Below are 18,523 nucleotides of genomic sequence, written 5' to 3'. Positions count from 1 at the left end.
GTAGCCTTATTTGGTCCCCGTCGCCGCGCTGCAGCGCGAGGCCGATTCACCCCACGGCACGCCGTGCCGTGCTACGACCCACGCCACTGATAACCAGTGATTGACCCCCGTCCCCCGCTCCCACACCAGCCATTCGCCTCACTGGGCCTCCCGGGCGACATTCGTGAGCTGCAGTCCCGCTCGGCGCCACGCCCCAGTCGAACCAGTTCTGACCGGACCGTGGGTATCGTGTAGGGGTGGCGGGGGAAGGGTGGGGGTTCGCGGACGCCGGTGAAAATAGGGCGCCGGAGGGCATATAAGTAACGTGACATTTGGAGCTTCTCCCCCTCTGTGGGCCTTCTACTTGCTAAACATCACGTGTGAATTTCCCGAAGCTTGATCAAATCGTCCCAGGCGCCCTGTTTTCACCGTCGTCCGGGTTCGCGACGGCCGTGGGACAGTGCAGCTGAGTAGTCGACGAAACGCCGGTGATCCAAATTCCGGATTATGTCCTCGTAGTGTCGCATGTAAGGATCATCCGCTCTTCAATAGATAGGCATGCAATATGTTTTGTGCCGTTCCCAGCGTGGCGACTCTAAAATACAATGCAGGGCTTGACAATCGACGCATTACGCAATGCTCTGTAAACTTGCTAGAATGTTATGGTTTGTTGGATTGACGAAGCCGAAGTCCGCACTAAGGACGGCTGGTTGCGTAAAAACAGCCGCCTGCAATCACTTTCGTAAATCATAGTCCATCAGCTCCATCTCTGCCAAAGGTCTAATGCAGAGCATCAGAGCGACTCAAACCCCGGCGCTTGACACTATAAGTTAGAACGATACGAAGCCAGCTACAAAACAAGCAGTTGTTTGCAACCCAGCAACCCAAGCCTTCAGTGACACACTGGAATCATCGCAAATCTTTATTTCGTGGAAAACGGCATCTGAAGAAGCCACCAAAATGCGCCAACGTCTCATCTCGCCACATCCTATCACGCTGACCCGCCGGCGCTTCCACTGTGTTAAAATGGTCGACGTCATCAAACGTCTGACATAACCAGATACACCTGAAGCCATCAGACACGTCTCCGTCTGGCAATCAATGACACAGTGCGTCACTGACACTGACACGACACCGCGGTGTCACCGACGCCCGCTCCACTGTCAGTTCTGACTGTGGCGGCGGCGGTCGGGACTGAGCCAGTCCCCTCATCCAGTGGTACAGTGGAGCCGCGTCACTCGCTGAATGCGCCGCACCATCGCCTCGGAGAAACTGTAGTGGCCGCGGCCCACCAGAGGGTGCTGTCGAAACACGGGACGAGGGAGGTCAGTGGAGAATCAAAGAAATCTGAGCCCACAACTGCACCATGGCTGAGAGATCGTGAGCGAAAACCGAATGCTTTTTTCTCAGGCTGGTCGAGAAGGGATGGCGACAACATATATAAAAACTAAAGCCCAACTTTGGTCACAAAACAACGTTCAGAGGACGGAAACTGAAGCCGACATCTTCTTGGCTACGCCGGCTATGCGTTTTTCTTTCCTTTCTTCAGGAAGGGGAAGGGACAGTTAGACCCTTCCTCACCTTGAGCGCGTCCTGGACCTGGCTGAGCAGGGCGTCGGTGACGCTGAGCGGCAGGTCTCTCTTCAGCTGGGTGAGCAGCTGGGGCGAGAGTAGCGCACCGGCAGTGTCCCCGTCGCCGCCAACCATCGAGTCTGCGGGTCAGAGGGGCGGGGTTAGGTGGCTCGGCTGGAGACACGGGTTAGTCTGTACTCTGCAGTCATAGTACACTCAGCAGTGAGTCAATGGAATCATCAGAGAACGAATGACCCAGGAATCAGTCAGCTACGAGCTCATCGCTTCATCCTAGACCAGCAACTACATAAACATGACTCGTAGCTCAAACACCCTCCCAGTACACACCACGTCCGGCCACAGCCCCTTCAGCGTGCCCCGGCCTGTCCCATTGGACCCGGAGAAGTCCACATTCCACCGTCAGGCCCTATTCGAACCCACCGAAACCATCCAGCTCCGGTCTGATCGTCCGTCACTTACCATCATACGGCCATCCGGCGGGCGAGGCCTGGTTGGCGGGCGCTGAGCGCACCAGGTACAGGTCCAGGTGGGTCCACAGCAGGTGGAGGGCCAGCTCCAGGACGTGCCGGCTCAGCTCCACCTGGAACGGGGGGGGGGGCGGGTAGGTCATGCCTGAGAGAAGATAAGCTATTACAGGAGTCTGTGAAGGGGTATAGCGCCCCAAATGAGCATGTACTGATTTTCACTCAAGTACATCTCCATTTTCTGGAAATTAGGTGCGAAAGATGAAAAGCGTGATGCTATCTTATGACGATAAGACGATTATCTTGATGGAGTCATCCTAGAAGCGAACATCAAAAGATCCGCTCAATATAACTCAGACTCGAAGGTCATCAGTCTTCCTTCGCTTCTCTCTTCCTCTCGCGCCCGCCGCCATACCTGTCTCTGTACCAGCGTGCGCAGCTCGTCGAGCCGCTGGTGTGCGCGCTGGCGGCGCTCGCCGAGCGGCAGCTGGTCGTCGCCGGCCAGCTCGGCCAGCAGCTGTCCGTCCAGCTGCCCGGCCGCGTCCAGCTGGCGCTGCAGCAGCTCCAGCTGGTGGCAGCCGTCGGTCAGCAGCTCCGAGTGGCAGCGCAGCAGGTGCAGCAGGCAGCCGAGCGACGGCGCCGCGTCCGCCGACTCGGGCGGCTTGTCCGTCTGGAGGGAGGCCGAGAAGAGCGGGCGGACCGAGCGGCGGGCCGAGCCGGCCGGCGCCGCCAGGCCCTGGCTGTACAGCAACAGGTGGGAGAGCACCTGTAGGAGGGGGAGAGGGCGTTAGACAGTGACAGTAGTGAGCAGTGGCCGCCAGACCCTGGCTGTACAGCAGCAGGTGGGAGAGCACCTGTAGAGGCGGGTGAAAGTTAGTGCTAGACACACGGAAACTGCACCTGCAGAGGAATGTTGGTGAGAGCAGACGGTTATAAACAAACAACTCCACACCACAGACAGCCGCAAGACCTCGATCAACGCTGCCAAGAGAGCATAGGCACATATACTGGATAATCTAGTCACGCAGGCATCACCGCCCCCGCACAAAGTTAGCCCTGACCTGCAGCATGGCGACGGTGGCCTGGTGCCGCGGGCTGGCCGCCAGCTGCCGCTCCGGCAGCTGCTGTAGCTGCCGGCGCCGCTCGCGGCTCAGCACGAAGCGCGGCAGCTGGGCGAGCGTCAGCTGCTGCAGCCGGGACAGCTGTCCGCGCCGCTCGGGCAGCTGCGAGTCGGCCACATCTGCCGACAGGTCCTCGTGGCTGGTCTGCGAGAGCACGCCGGTCAGCAGCACCAACTCCTCCAGACTGTCGGCGCTCAGCTCAGCCGGCTGGTGACGTAACACCGACGTCACCATGTCCAGGTGCGACAGCAGGAAGTGGTTCACCTGTGGGAGCCAGACGGAACGTAAGCACAGAAAGAGACGCTGGTGCTCTCAGCGTCCAGCTCAAAATGTGGCGACCATCGTTCGTCGTATCATAATACAGCAATGGACTTGGGTCAGAATATTCCCCCAGCTCGCCTTCTCCAAGCTCGCCTTCTCTCCTTGCCCAGCCCGCCAACCTCCCTCATTCCCTGCCCCCCCCCCTCTCCCCACGTCCTACCTGTGCGACGGCCGACTGGTTCTCCCTGCCGAGGGCGGCCAGCACGCAGAGACAGAGCCGCAGCGCCGGCCGCGCCACCAGCCGGTACCGCTCGACCACGCCCGCGGGAGCCGAGCGGTGGGGCCAGCAGTCGAGCGCCGTCAGGTCCGAGAGACGCACCATCAGACGGGTCTGGAGCAGTGTGCGGGCACCGTCTGGCACCAGAGCCACCCGGCACAGCAGGCTCTGCGGGACGGAGGGACAGTTAGACCCAGTGCAGCAGACTAAATAATGTGGGGAACAAAGAACCATGCAACTCTGAGAGCCAGTGAACCAACAGAGGCGACACAGCGGAGTAATCTGAGAGACATGGGGCGTCAACTAGGAATCCACATAAACAGAGAACACAAGACGAAACTCGCATCTCCTGACTAAGCTAGCAGCATGACCATATCGTGTCCCGTTCCGACCGTGACCGGGTGTGCCGCGCCGACTGACCATTTTCGACTCGTAGAGGTAGAGCGGCCGGAGGTCCTGCGGCTGCGGCACGAGCAGGCCGCGCAGGGGCGCGTCGTCGGCCTGCAGCGACTCGGCCAGTGCGTCCAGGTAGCCGTGGCCCGAGAGGTGCTCCAGCCACAGCGAGTCCATCCGCAGCAGCGCGTCCAGACTGCACATGGCCAGCATCTGGTGGCAAAGGGAGGGAGGTAGTTAGTGAAGAAGTCAGGTACACAAGGAACGTAACTTTGGATATCCCCAAGGTTCGTGGCGAAATAACGCATCCACAATCCTTCAGTTAAAGGTCTCTTGTCAATCTCCTCACATCGCAGTGTTTCAGTCCAGGGATTGAGTTCACCTCCCAATTTCTGAATTAGACATCTCCCCACAAATCGGTATTTCCCACTGGCAACCTCACATCAGTCTTCTCATCTTGCCGGCGACCGCGACCGTCCGGTCTACTGCGCCCCTCAGTCCTCACCCAATACCCACACTATCCTGCTCCTTCCTCAGTCCACCCCTGCCCACTCTCCCGCGCCGCCCTCCCTCCCGTTACTAACCCTGCAGACGTCGTGTCCTCCGCAGGCGTCCCTGCACACGGTCTCCACCAGAGCCCTGCCGTACTCTCTACACGCCTCAGTGAGACCGGGCCCGGCCGCTCCGGCCGCCGACAGTAGGTGCAGCAGCGCGCCGTACAGGTTCACACGGGTCCGCTGGCGCGCCCGGCGGCCAGGGTCTGCCAGACGGGGAGGGGAAGGAAGCGGTTATACTTCAAACGTGAGCAATATGAAGGTGTCACACTGGGCGCTGAATAAAACACAAGGCTGGGGTACGAAGAGCACGACGGTTGCTCAGTCATCGACATTTTCCCGTCATTATCACCCGACATACCAGCGGCCGCACAATAACACCAACATCAGAATATTTTTAATCGATCGCGTATAATCAAAAAACATGCTTTACTTCGGGAAACACTCCAAATATTTATGGCTTAGCTTTCATTGTATGTGTGACCACCATGAGGTCCCGACCGAACAGGTTTGATCCGACCACTCACTAGTCTGGCCCGCCCGTCCACTAACCCTTCCTCTCACCCAACTGACCTGGCCGCAGCAGACTATCGACGATGCCTCTGAGCGTGACCAGTCTGCCGGCCGGCTGGTGCGACTGTCCGCCGCTGCCGCCGGCGGAGGAGCTCACCGACCTCAGCGAGGTCATGAGCAGGAGCAGGGTGCCCGCCAGGGGACTGGTCAGCTGCGGCACCGACTCCGTGTCCAGCGTCTGCGAGAGAGTAAACTCCGAGTCAGTAGTGCCACACTACGACGGTCAAACAGCTACAACAATGAAACCCAACATTAATTGACGATGTGCAGTATTAACGCAAAATAAAATTAACTGATTCGTTCCTGGTGATCTCTCAGTTGTTACGCACGGAGCAATACACATCAACCGCGGTTCCTCACTAGCATTCCCAAGTCAGCTATGTGACGGTGTCACCCTTTCCTTCTACTGTCCTATCATCATGCTGTTTCTACGTCTCTCCCTGTACATCATCCCGTCAATTCTCCAAGTCCATCCTCCCTATCCCACAGCTGGTCACCTTGTTGAGGATGTGTCTGGAGACGTCCATGATGACCTGGTCGGGCTGGTCGGACAGCAGGTTGGCCGGCACCGCCGTCAGCAGCACCTCCAGCACCTGACGCCACGACTCGACGCAGTCGGCGGAGGCCTGCAGCCACCGAGACTGCTCGTTCCGGCGCACGCAGTACTCCAGCACGGACTGATGGAAGGGGGAGGCGGTTAGAAACGGGGGAGGGCAGGGCATCAGGAAGCCGGTTATAGTTATCGCTATAACAGCGCATTATGAGTAGCGCGAAGTTATCTCGGCTTATCCATCCTAGAAGCCCCGTCTCACTAGCTTGAAAGCGCTATTACTCCACTGACTTCCATTTTTCAAAGCAATGTTCAATGTTGATTGTTGACACCCCAACACAAAACTTTTTTCAACGCCGAGATCGGCATAGGATGATGGACACTCAAGCTCCCTTGGTTTCAAGACCGATGTATGTACAGCAGTTGCCGCGGTGATCCCTAACCACGGACTAACCTTGATCTCCTGTACGATGTAGTGTCTCTGACTGAGCGCCGCCGTGCCCTGGAGGGCTGCCAGCTCGGCGTTTAGCACCGCGTTCAGACGCTTAATGTCCACCTGGCGCGCCGGACCGGGCTCCTCGCACGATTTGATCACCTGCGAGAGTAGGAGGTGTTCTCAGCTCACTTTGAGAACAGAGCTCACGGCACAGTCACGGTTCAACGCTATGAGAGCGTAGGGAGCGAAGGAGGCGAACACCTTGGTCGTAATAACACGGTATCAGATGTTAATCATGAAAGAGCCGGGTAAACGTCTGTCCCACCGCAGGTGCACCAATGGATTGGACCGCTGCCTCGAGGTGGGAGGGGCTCAGCTACTACTTCACACAATACCCCATGGTGACCTCGTCCTCAGGACGGGCCCCGGTCTTACCTGTTCCACCTGGGCCGGGTTGAAGTACTCCCAATCGGGCGGCTGGACCGGCTCGTGACTGAAGCTGACCTGATCCAGAAGCGCCAGCATCTTACGGCGCTGCGTCGACGAGGCTGCCGACACGGGTGATAAGGTCAGTAACAGACTAGGTCGCCAGGGAGAACGTTTGTTCATCGTCTTCAGAACAGCGGAATTGTCAGCACGCCAATTATCTAAAACTGAATGGCACACGTACAGGAGAATTGATTCGGCATTTTGAAGACCACAAAGCTAGTCTGGCGGGTTGTGGCGATAGCTCTCACCCTGTCTGGCGGCGGCCCTGGTCAGGCTCAGTGTCAGTGCGATGTCGACTGTTTGATAAACTCACCCTGTCTGGCAGCGGCCCCGGTCAGCGTCTGACTCAGTGTCAGTGATATGTCCAGTCCAGTCAGGTCCATCTGCGGCCCCGCCGCGGGCGTGGAGCTGAGCAGGAGGCCAGTGAGGCGGGCCAGCGGAGAGCGCTGCTGACCGGCCGCCAGAACCTGCGGGGAACACAGACGGTCCGTCAACGTCGAACAGCCAATCCATAAACCAATGCTATGTGTTTTCGAAGGCAGGACAAATATTGAGCAACACCTAGCCGGTAGCCTGGAATTATAGATCCATATCTTAAATTCATCGTCGGTAAAAAAAAAAATCAAATCACAGACAAACGTTATGCCGGCCAGTGACTATCCCAAAACACGTCAGCTTCCCAGCTTCTTCCAATATGTCCCATCCTGAGACCTCTTTGTAAAGCTGTAATCCTCCTCTCCCACCTTGAGTTCGAGCGCCAGCAGTCGGAGCAGCCAGGTGAGGTGTCGTAGCCGAGGCAGCTCCGCGCTGGCCGCCGTCGGCAGCGGCCGCAGCTGGCCGTATATGAAGTCGTAGGTGGAGCGCAGGTAGCGCAGCGTCTGCTCCGAGGTGCTCGGCGCCGCGCACAGCAGGTAGATCACCTGGGGTCAAGGAGGGGGACAGAGTGAGAGGGGCACGGATCACAGGGCCCAATCAACAGAAACAGGACAGACTGATCGGAAATTCGAACGAGAGTGGAAAGTACGTATGCAGCAATGGACGATAAATTCATCACGATCCAGCGTTCTCATTCAAAACGTATCCCACCTATCAACTCCCCGTCCCCTCCCAATTACTCCGTACCTCATACGCCTTATCGGCCACGGCCGGACAGCGCTCCCCGATGCTGGGCGGCACGGTGGCGGTGAGCCCGGCGGTCAGCTGCGCCAGCACCGCGTGCAGACAGGTACGGGCCGTGCCGAGCACGCCCGGCGCCTGCAGGCCCACGCCGCCGGCCAGGCCCAGCAGGAGGTGGGCCACCGTCGGGCCGGCCGGCAGCCGCAGACAGGCCGTCAGCAGGTCCAGCACGTGACAGCGCGCCACGTGAGCGGCGCACTCGGGCTCCTCCGGCTGCCGGGGAACAGGGGAAGGTCAGTGCGGGCCGCGGGGACGTCTGTGCGCTCACTCTAGTCTAGACAGAGTTAATTTTAGTCACGTCTGTCGCATACATATCTTTTACCACTTGCAAATAAAAAATAGCGGCATTCGGCCTGGACTTGAATAGATACATGGGTGAATGCTAGTTGAACTCCAAAACACTCACGAACTCAAGGTTCACTAATCTCAGCTCAGCACAATCACGAAGGTTCATGCGCAAATCCTATTGACGACATACCTCGCTCTTTGGTCGAAGGTCGAAAGACTACGAAAAAGACCCCCTTCCCGCGGATGCTTCCCCTCAAAACCGGAGCCAAGACCTATCACGGACACTCACCGCATCAGCATCAAGGCACTCGACGAACGCGTAGGTGACCTCTGCCTGTGTGTCGGGGTCGCCGGAGAACAGGGCGACCAGCTGCTCCTGAGCGGTGGCTCGGCGGCAGACCTGGGATAGCACGCCGGCCGCGCTGGCCGCCTGCTCGGGCAGCCACGCAGAGAAACCCAGGTACCTGACGGCGGGGAGACGGGGCGGTCAGGGGGATGTTATGACGCTCTGATGGCTGTTGGCCCTGTGAAGCTGTGACGGTGTCAATTGGTGTCACGTGACACTCAAGTTATTAGACAACTATACATCAAAAGTGGTTAGAGTTTACGTTTAGTAAAAAGCGTCATGGCTACAAATAACTGAACCGTTCATGGCACAGAGTCTATTCTAGGTTTACTGTGTCCCATAACACGCTACCGCAGCAGCGCGTACCTGGCGAACATGACCATGAGGTCGCTGGCGCCGGTGCGCGGGTTGGCCGCCAGCAGCTGCAGCTCCAGACCGGGCAGCAGCGGCGCCTCCGGCTGCTGCGGCAGCTGCGGCTGGCGCAGCGCCGTCAGCACGGCCGGCTGCTGGCGCAGCACCGCCTCCAGCAGGCGCAGCGCCAGCAGAGAGCTGCGCTCCAGACCGGAGCGGCCCGGTGAGTCGCGGTACTCGCCTAGACGCCGGCACGCCTCGTCCAGAACAAACAACACCTGATAGGACGGGAGGGGAGAGGTTAGACCGGGGGTTGGAGCATTCTGAATACACAAACTCTGAGGGAAGCAGGGGTTGCCGGAAAAGCTTAACATTCAAAGAAATTCCTGCCCAGCAGTCGTGCCAAAGCAATTAAAGCCTTACGAACATAACAAGCACACAAAATTTCAACACCTCATCACGGTTTGAGTATTTACTAGCTATCCCGACATGGCCCTCTCACTGACCTGTTTGAGCAGTTTGGACCGCTGCATCAGTTGCAGCACCACGCTGGCCCCGGGCGCCGTCTGACCCGAGGTCAGCTCTCCGGTGATGGTGAGTCCCAGCTCACTAGCCGTCGGGTCGTACGCGTCCACCAGCTTCAGGAGGATCTCCAGACAGTCGCCGGCCACCACGTACTGAGAACGGAGGGTCGGGTGGTTAGGTGATAAACTTTGGTTTGTTTATCAGCGGGGGGGGGGGGGGGGTTGAGTTTAGGGAAAGTCGAAAGCGAGGTCACTGGGCGTCCATCATGGTGAGCTGTGGCGGAGGGCAGACACCAAAGCTGATGTAGCTCAATCCGGTCGACAGCCAGCCGACCCGGTTACGCAAACCATCTCACCCAACCATCAACGCACCACCTCTCACTGTTTCACTTACGGCAGCAAAGATTCCAAAGTTCCTCCTCCTCACCTTTTCAGTCGGGTCTTTGTAGGCGCGACTGTCGAAGTTGAGCAGCACGTCGTGTATGACGAAGGCCACGTACGGGTGGATACCGGGCGCGCGCAGTCCGGCGCCGAGGCTGGCCGGCACGCCGGCCTCCACCAGGACGGAGAGGAGGCCGAGGAAGGCGCGGGTCTGCGGGAACTGCTCGGCGCGCGCCTCCACCTCCTCCAGCTCCATCTGACGGGACAGGGGAGTAGGCGGTAAGAAATGAGGATAGCATGATACAGCACAGGGAGGGGCCGAACAGACAAGAGGGGCGGAGGGGGCACAGTAAGACATTCTGCCGACATAACTAGGTCACCGAATCACCAGCTGACCACGGCATCAGTAAGGATATGTCAATCAGACCAGTAGTCAGGGCTACAACAGGATCGGCGTCTGGTTCAATCGCCGCGGCGCAGTGTCCGGAGTGGAACGAGATGACCGTCCTGGGGTGACGGCCACTCAGAGAACCCCGCGGCGTGCTGTAGCAGCCATACCGGCCACCACCGGCCGGATAGGCTCGGCACCGGCGGCAGTGGCCTGCTGCAGAGTCGCGACGATGAGACTTCTAGCAATATGAGATGTCCCACTGAATGAGATACACATCAGTCTGATACAACGTGCGATCAGTGAACACCGACGTGTTTGCCGACAGACAACCCTCTAGCTTTTAGGAAATGAGATTGTTTGCGACTCTTGTGTAAGCTTTTATGGATATCGAACACCCGCACTTCCCCACTGTTACACCTTTTCTCTACAGCTCACCCTCCATCTCCACTACATTTCTCACCTTGATACCACGCGCCTGCTGACCGGGCATGACCTGGGTGGTCTGCAGAATCTGCGCCTGTTCCAGGCCCTGCCACAGTGCCTGGGCCACCTCCGGGGCGCGGGCCAGCGCCGCCAGGGTGCGCAGCAGCTGCGCCTTGAGGGCGCCGGGCGCCGCGCACGTCTGCAGCCGCAGCATGACGACCAGCGGCGGCCAGCTGGGGGTCTCGCACATCACCAGCCGGGACGAGGCGTCGTTCTCTGGAGGGTGAGAGGAGGTGAGTGAGGGTGCGGGGGGAGGGGGTACAAGTGTGAAGTGTCGATCCCCTGGGTAGGTGACAGGGAGAGCTGAAAATTGGGGGGAAAACTGGCGGACGCCTTTTTCAGATAATTGAGAAAAGGTTGCCCGTTTTGACTCCGAAAAATATACCAACGATGATAACACGAACGCCATTGGGGAAACACGCTGAGTTAGTGAGCGAATCGAGAGATAGACAATTCCAATTGCAGTTTCAGAGTGCTCGAACCGCACCAGTTGATAAGGTGCCTAAAAATAAACGAGGTACGATTCAACACTCGCCATTCCCGCCCGACCTCATACCTGCAATGACGCGGATGAGCCGCAGCCCTGCCAGCATGCTCTTCAGCTCCTGCGCGGTGATTCCCTTGGAGGCGGCCACCGGCATACCCGAGTAGGCGTCGGCCCGCGACACGGACGGAGTCTGAAAGACAGGAGGGCACCGTCACCGAACGATTCGGATACTGGGAAGCGGAGGGCGGCGTGAACTGCGGAGGAGTCGACGCCGTTAAAGTGCTGTTGTTGAGAGGAAAGTGGCATTTCAACTAAGAATATAACATCCAGAACACACCAATGGGAAATCTCGCAAAATTCACAAATAAAAATAACGTAGTTTCAGGTAAAACAAAGTCCACTGCCAAAGAGAAATGATTTCCCGTTTAGCCAATTTGACCCTAAACAGAATTACAAACCACTGCGTGATTTAGGCTGTTATCAGACCAGTTTGGGACTGTGCAATGTGCATATCTGACACCCATCCTACCCCACATTTAGTACCCACCCTCCTCCCCATACCCCACGGCTCCCACCTCGTGCATGAGCCGGCTGTAGTACTGGTGCAGCGAGCTGAATATCTGAGTGATGCTGAGCGGTGAGCCGGAGCCGGTGGCACTCAGCAGACTGTAACAGTGCGGCGCCGTGGCGGGGCTGGACGCCAGGGCCGCCAGGAGGTCTGCGTACGGCACGTACAGCGGCGGAGGCAACAGGTCGCCGGCCACGCGCACAAACTTGTGCAGGTACACCTGGAAGCGGAGAGAGGGAGGGCGGCGGGTTAGGCAGAGCGATATCGCCAGCTTTATTACGAAGTGAAGCCGGGATCGTGAATGGTGGAAAGTGTCTCAATGGCCAGCATGGAACAACAGTTATTACGACTATAACACAATGCACAGCGTAAAAAATGGACACTCCTAGTCCAAATTTATCTAAACAGCTTATCCTTGCATATAATCGACAGCCCAAGATGCCACCATTTGCTTACCTAGCCTAGCGCCAGTGCCCTACCCTCTACATCAGCCCTAAATATTCCGTACCTGTCTCTGCGTGGCGCCCTCTGAGGCCCAGTAGTCCTGAGACAGGCCCAGCGCCAGCGGGTCCTTCTCATAGAGCGCCGTCAGCAGCCGCAGCAGGTGCTCAAAGTCCTGCGGCAGGTCCGCCGGCGGCTGCAGACCCTCCTGTGATGTCAGCCACCGAACGTCGTCAGGGAACAGACTAGAGTGGTAACTAACCGAGGACAAGCATCGAACAAAGAACCTCAACAAACATCACAGACACAGTAAAAATAACATCGCGACCGTAAAAAGGTCGTAAACAAAACGAAGATGACTGAGAGATAACGAAGATGATTTACGATTCACAAATTCATCGCATTCATTCGTAGGACGAATAAGAAAAGCAACTGACAGTATTAGTGGTTTAGCGAGGCTGGCGAAAAACATGCCGCTTGCTGGCAGACCTTTTGGTTCATCTGGATGGTGCGGGCCGCCTCGTCAGCTCGGTTCCTCAGCTCCTTGACCTTGAGCGGCATGGCCACCAGCATCTCCGACATCAGATCGTGAACGTGCCGCACGAAAAACTCCTGAGAACGAGCGAGCACATAAGAGCAGCTTAGGTGAAATAAAGACTGGTGAACAACGTTTAACATACTCGAATTTTCGACCAACGGAAAACTGTTTTACCATATCAGATGCGTTTCAATACTAAATGATTAAATGCTCGTCTAAACATGATTATGCAAACGAATAGCAAGGAACAGCTGAATCAACGGACCACTTTTTATGAAGCCTTCATCCTCACCTCCGAATGGAACATCTTGTTGGCGATGATTTTCTCCCGAATATGCAAAAACACCTTATTCCTGATCGACAGCTCTGTCGTCTTTTCGTCCTGCTCGGTGAAGTCCGCAAGAGCTGAAAAACACAGAAAATAGCGCTCTAAGCACTTACATAGGCGTTCTCATTACGGTTAACTTAAACTGATCTAATCAAACTGATAATTTCACGTGCACACCACACTGTCAAGAATCCAGCACGCTGAAGTAACCCATACTGTCTCAACCAGACATCATACACCATTCCCACTCTAATTGACATCCCTAACACCCCACCCATCTCACACCAATCCCAGTCTCGCATACACAAAACTATCACCTCTTATATCCACATCCCTCCGCAATTCACTGACTGACAGCCCACCCCACCTACCGTCGATCTGTAGTGGTCGCAGCGAGCTGAGCGTCATGGCCCAGGCGAACTGCAGCACGGCTCTCAGCTCGGGCGTCTGCCAGCCGGCGGCGTCTCCCTCGGCCAGCTCGCGGTGCAGCCAGCTGGCGAACTCCGGATCGGCCAGCAGCGGTAGGGTGCCGAGCAGCTCTGGAAAGGGAGGGTGTGGGTTAGACAGGACCGGCCAGCGGCGGCCCAGTTCGTAACAGGTCGTAGAGAGGCCGGAAGGGGACGGTTAGACCGGACCTGTAGAACGAGCAATAGGAGACGGTAAACAGCGTTGTGCAATAAAATATGAAAACGATGGAAGGATGGTAATATGAAAGCGATGTACATTTGGTCCTCATGCTCAAAGTTTGACGTTCAGTCGACAGCATTATCAAAAATATCCAACGCCACGCGGAGGGAAGTCAATGACCACTCAACCTTGCAGTCAGCCGTCGCAATTATGATACTTATACCTAACACACACAACACAACACCATGCATCCACTATCGCGGGAGACGGGCGGGGCCACACGCCCCTTCCCACACCGCGGATATCCGCACCTGAGCACAGTGTAAAGGACGGGGGCACGTACCGTCGGCGTCGGGTCTGCGCAGCACCCGGGCGGCGCTGACGCTGTACAGCAGGGCCATCAGCAGCGTCAGCTCCACGTTACCCAGCTCCCCGGCCGAGCCCGTCACCTGGCGACACACGCGGCGGAGCGCGGCAGGTCAGACACAGAGATCCAGTCAGTAGCCGCTTCATGAGCTGATGCGTGATACCTGGCTGCAATTAATTCACCAGGTCTGAGCATAAACCAACAATATCTAGGTGGGCAATCACTGGGCACTCATGACATCCCTGAAGATACGAACACATATCTAGTTCAGCGTCCATTATCAGATCCTATCGCGTCATCCACTGCCTCAAGCCGTAGCTCAGTTGGTACAGCATCGGACTCCCGGTAGAGAGAGCCCGGGTTCGAGACGCTCCGGCGCTCGATATTTGAGACTCCTGACGGGGATGGTCTGCGGTTGGTGGGAGCAGCCGCAGCCAGTTGAAGTCAGTTGAGTGGGACAGGTCGTGTGCAGCTTTGAAGGGCACGTTAAACTTTGGCATCTAATTCTCCCGTTACCCGGAATTGCGCAATCGGATGGTAGGGGTCGGGGTCTACGCAACAGGCTCTGCTTAGCGTGGGCTCCTGTCAATCCGTCCATTCAAACATTCGAGCTAAATTTATAAAAAAAGGGACGCGAAAGTTATTCACCCAGCGGCCAGCCCCCCCCCCCCCCTCCCATTCAGTGCCTCCCCTCACAAAACACGGTCCTCCACGGAATGTACTGTCCCTCCAACCCACCTTCATCTTCCTGACGTGCTCCATCAGCCGTTTGGTGAGTGGCAGCGAGAGGGGCACCTGGGCCGCCCAGCAGAGCGCCGTGTCGGCTAGCGCCTGGCGCGTCTGCTCGTGCAGCTCGCTCAGCTGACGTAGGTAGCGCGCGCTGCCGAGAGCGCGCGCAGCGTTCAGCCGCTGCAGGTCGCGCTCCCAGTCCAGGGTGGGCAACAGCTCTGTGCAGGGAGGGGCAGACACTCAGTGGGCAGCAGCTCTGTGCAGGGAGGGGCAGACACTCAGTGGTCAGCACCTCTGTGGAGGGAGGGGCAGACACTCAGCGGACAACATGGGCAGCGGCGAACGGCGAGGGAGACGGAACATATAAATGGGCTCAGTACTTGTTCTGTAGCCTACTAACAGCAATTTCATTCTGCAATAACATTTTCATGAACATTCGTGACAAACTGTCAGGACTAATTCTTGAGCTAAGTTCTTACCAAGCAACTTGTTGAGCATATTCTCCTCGAGAATTTCGTCTGTGTACTTGGTGATCATGATGGATATGTTTTCGGGCAGGTCCGTTGTCCAGCTGATGCCCTTCCTCGCCTGCAGGAAGAAGTTACACGTCAACACATGTGCAAACAAACAACCAACACAATGGGTGACTTTCAAACAATGACCACTTGTGACGCAAAAGCACACTTTATGCTGAAAGGCGCCCCCACCGACCCCTCGCCAGGAGGGCCTCGCGCCGTCCCCTGGACTGACCTGGACCAGAGTTTTGAGCGCAGTGACCAGCGCCCGCCGGCCGTCGTAGTACAGCAGGATGGCCACCAGGCCGCGCGTCAGGCCCGGGTAGTGCGGCCGCTGCGCCTCGCCTGGTGGAAACCATACATGGAGAGTCATAGCCGAGTCATCCAACTACATGCAGCAGAACCGTGACGACGTTACTATCCTGTCAACTCCCCCATTCAGGAAAGTCTGTATGGTATTCTCATAAATTTCCCTTTGTCATATGCGTTTTATGTCTATTGTCTGCACTGTACACTGAGCAAAGAATCCGTTCTGCTGTGAACCAGCATTAATTTCCCAGCGTGCATTAATCCCCCAAATACGAACCCGAACGACCACCACGCTATTTTTCGAAACCCCACCGCTACCCACCGGTTTGCAGGAGATGCAGCGCGGCGCGCTCGTTGAGCTGGAATAGGTCCGAGATGATGATGGCCTCGTCGACGGCCAGCTGGGGCAGCAGCTGCGGCGGCTCGCCGCCCACGCTGATACCCTCCTTGGTGGCCTGCTGCAGCTCGGCACGGTCCTTGGCACTCGGCGCCTGCCGGAGACACGGAGGTCGTGAAAAAGTGCAAGCCGCAACAAAACCGCACGATTTAACGATGAGTAAACTTTATTTGACGAGCCATGCATTAACAAACCATTCGACACACCCATGGACTGGCATATTAGTAGAGTTAAACATTTTGTTTTTTTTTTTCTCACAGACATTTACATTGTTATTGTATAGTCATTGTCTGTGAGGACTGGCATGTATCGACTCCGCTGTGCCGTGGTTCTCTCATCCACACCTCAAATTCGCGAAATTCGATCCTTCACTCGCCACACGCCTCATCACTGACCGGGTTCTTGAGCAGGTTGATGAAGTTGGTCTTGTGCCGACGCAGCGCCGTTTCGAGCTCAGGTAGCTGGCCGACATCTTTGTGGACGAGCACGGCATTGACTAGCCTCAGCAGCTCTACAAACGGCGACCAGACACCTTCGCTGGCGGCCGCCATTGTGCAGCGCCGCTCACTGACTGACGCGGCTGCTAGCTCTGCAGAGAGAATATGGGGTGAAAGGGCAGAAGGGGCAGATGGGAAAAGGGACGGACAGTGATGTTATAAGTCACTAGAGCTTATTTATTCTCCTCAAATGGAATAAGGCTGTTTTTCGCCCCTCATTCAAACTACAACATACATATGTAGAACATCTTAGTGAGGTCAATATGCACACTTTCTTCTTCCACTTTGTTTTCTGATGTCTCAAGCACAAAATATGATGCAGGTATGATACTCCAAGTACCAGCAGACCATAAGTGTGGCCCAAATGGACACTAAAGAATTGTTAAGTTAGGAAAATGATTAGATCGAAACTTTGCCAGGAGGTAAAATCAGTTTATGATGTACAAATTATCACACAAAGACATACCAGCCAAGCAATGTAGTTGAAATAAAGCTAAGCCACGCTACTACTGAGCAGTAATGTGATGATGCAGCTTGCAAGTGTCCTTTCAGGACCAGTGTCATTGTGTGGTTGATTTTGGGCAAGACTATTTAGGTGTTGACTTCATTGCTGGTTCAGCACTCTTACATGGGAAAATGGCAAAATGATGGTACTATACTAACACACAATATTTACTTTATCACACTTCAGGGAAAATAACATGAATATCAAGAGCCAAGGTCAAGTCAAAATTATTTATGCTTGCATCTTTTTTACCCCTGACATCCATCTGGGGGCCAGGGAAGTGTCTTTTCTTGATAATTATGAGCCATTTATAATGTTTCCAATCTCCACCCTCCTGGCTTCCAGTGTCCCAAAATTATTCCTTGGGGGTTCAGGCTTGGGTGTCGCTTGGAGGAGAAACTTCCTCACAAAAACATGGATGAGATTGGAAAATTAATGGTCAGAAAAGGCCCAAAAACAGTGGAAATGTAAATTTTTATACATTTGTGGCTGGATGTAGGATGTAAAGTGACCATCCTCACCCTTTTCTTAGTAGAATTCGAAAAGGAAAATGGTCTCAAAAGACTGGAGGTGAGTCAAAAATGATTCTCACTTTGATGCCATTTTCCACCCAAACTGACAAATTTGGGGGCACTGCCTGACTCTTTTGAACCAATACTCTACGTAGGTACCGTACCTAGGTGCCTAACTCACTGAGAGAGTGCCTCAGCCTCAACTAATCTAGATTTCAGGATTCAGAAGGTCTGGGATATATGCTGGGGATTTCTGTAGACAATGAATAAAAGATTGACATATAGGTTTTAAAATAGAATAGTTATACTATCCTGAAGGGTATGATTGTAGGTACAAAACTAAGAGTGCAACAAAATAAAATGCAAAATGAAATACTTATTTTAAGTCTATCATAATGTCATAAGCCAAAGAGCAGGCATCACAATGCTGTGTTAACCACTAAGAAATCTTTCATTTGAATTGAAACATCGGTAAGTCATAACTGACGTTCCAATTTAAAAAAAAACAGCATTAAGATTCTGCATAGTGTTATAGTGTATAATAATTTGTATTCAACTTGAAGTCCACAAAATTACTTTAAAAACTAGCAACTAATTAACCCCGCGTTCGATGTCTCTCAGACGGCGAAGAATCTACGCCGTCCGGCCAATCACGTTCCATAACTGCAGCCGAGCCCCCGCTAACCTTGAACGGGATTGGTCGGACGACGTAGAATCTTCGTCGTCCGAGAGACATCGAACGCGGGGTAAGACAAATATATTTCTGGAAGTAGGCATCTAACACTGGCTTCAAGTTGTGATCACCAATATCTAAGAATCTTAACAAAAATTGGCTTTATTGCCAAGATACTCAATAATCCTTTCCTGACAGTTCATGAACATATCATATGATATATGAATGAAAAAGGAATAAATACAAACATGCATTTAAAACCGACTCAAACCTACGATAATATTCTAAGTAGCCGGCGTCGGTAAATAAACGCGCGCGTGTGATCAAATTCGTATTGCCGATTGAGGTACCGAAGTCCATTTCCACTCCGATTCATTCTATCGATACTGGGAATAAATTT

General features: G+C 55.1%; 1 protein-coding gene across 1 annotated transcript; it reads right to left on the bottom strand.

The window, feature by feature from the left end:
* Positions 1 to 888: 888 nt before the first annotated feature.
* On the bottom strand, positions 889 to 18,453 carry LOC122384958 (nuclear pore complex protein Nup205-like). Its single transcript, XM_043372822.1, has 33 exons — positions 18,399 to 18,453; positions 16,332 to 16,525; positions 15,862 to 16,030; positions 15,466 to 15,575; positions 15,195 to 15,303; positions 14,725 to 14,933; positions 13,963 to 14,068; positions 13,364 to 13,531; positions 12,957 to 13,069; positions 12,616 to 12,738; positions 12,194 to 12,334; positions 11,693 to 11,905; positions 11,187 to 11,307; positions 10,608 to 10,846; positions 9,803 to 10,012; positions 9,358 to 9,528; positions 8,867 to 9,129; positions 8,444 to 8,618; positions 7,813 to 8,079; positions 7,434 to 7,610; positions 7,004 to 7,157; positions 6,637 to 6,749; positions 6,220 to 6,360; positions 5,713 to 5,892; positions 5,216 to 5,393; positions 4,673 to 4,848; positions 4,116 to 4,301; positions 3,639 to 3,863; positions 3,098 to 3,421; positions 2,452 to 2,802; positions 2,032 to 2,152; positions 1,561 to 1,691; positions 889 to 1,280 (listed from the first exon to the last, which is right to left on the bottom strand). The coding sequence occupies exons 2-33, from the start codon at positions 16,485 to 16,487 to the stop codon at positions 1,188 to 1,190; spliced, it is 5,613 nt and encodes a 1,870-aa protein (XP_043228757.1). The 5' UTR covers positions 16,488 to 16,525; positions 18,399 to 18,453; the 3' UTR covers positions 889 to 1,187.
* Positions 18,454 to 18,523: the final 70 nt, after the last annotated feature.

The sequence above is a fragment of the Amphibalanus amphitrite genome, unplaced genomic scaffold (genome assembly GCF_019059575.1).
Source record: "Amphibalanus amphitrite isolate SeventyFive unplaced genomic scaffold, NRLGWU_Aamphi_draft 000204F_arrow, whole genome shotgun sequence".
Lineage (NCBI taxonomy): Eukaryota > Metazoa > Arthropoda > Thecostraca > Balanomorpha > Balanidae > Amphibalanus > Amphibalanus amphitrite.
This window is presented reverse-complemented; position numbering and strand designations above follow the sequence as displayed.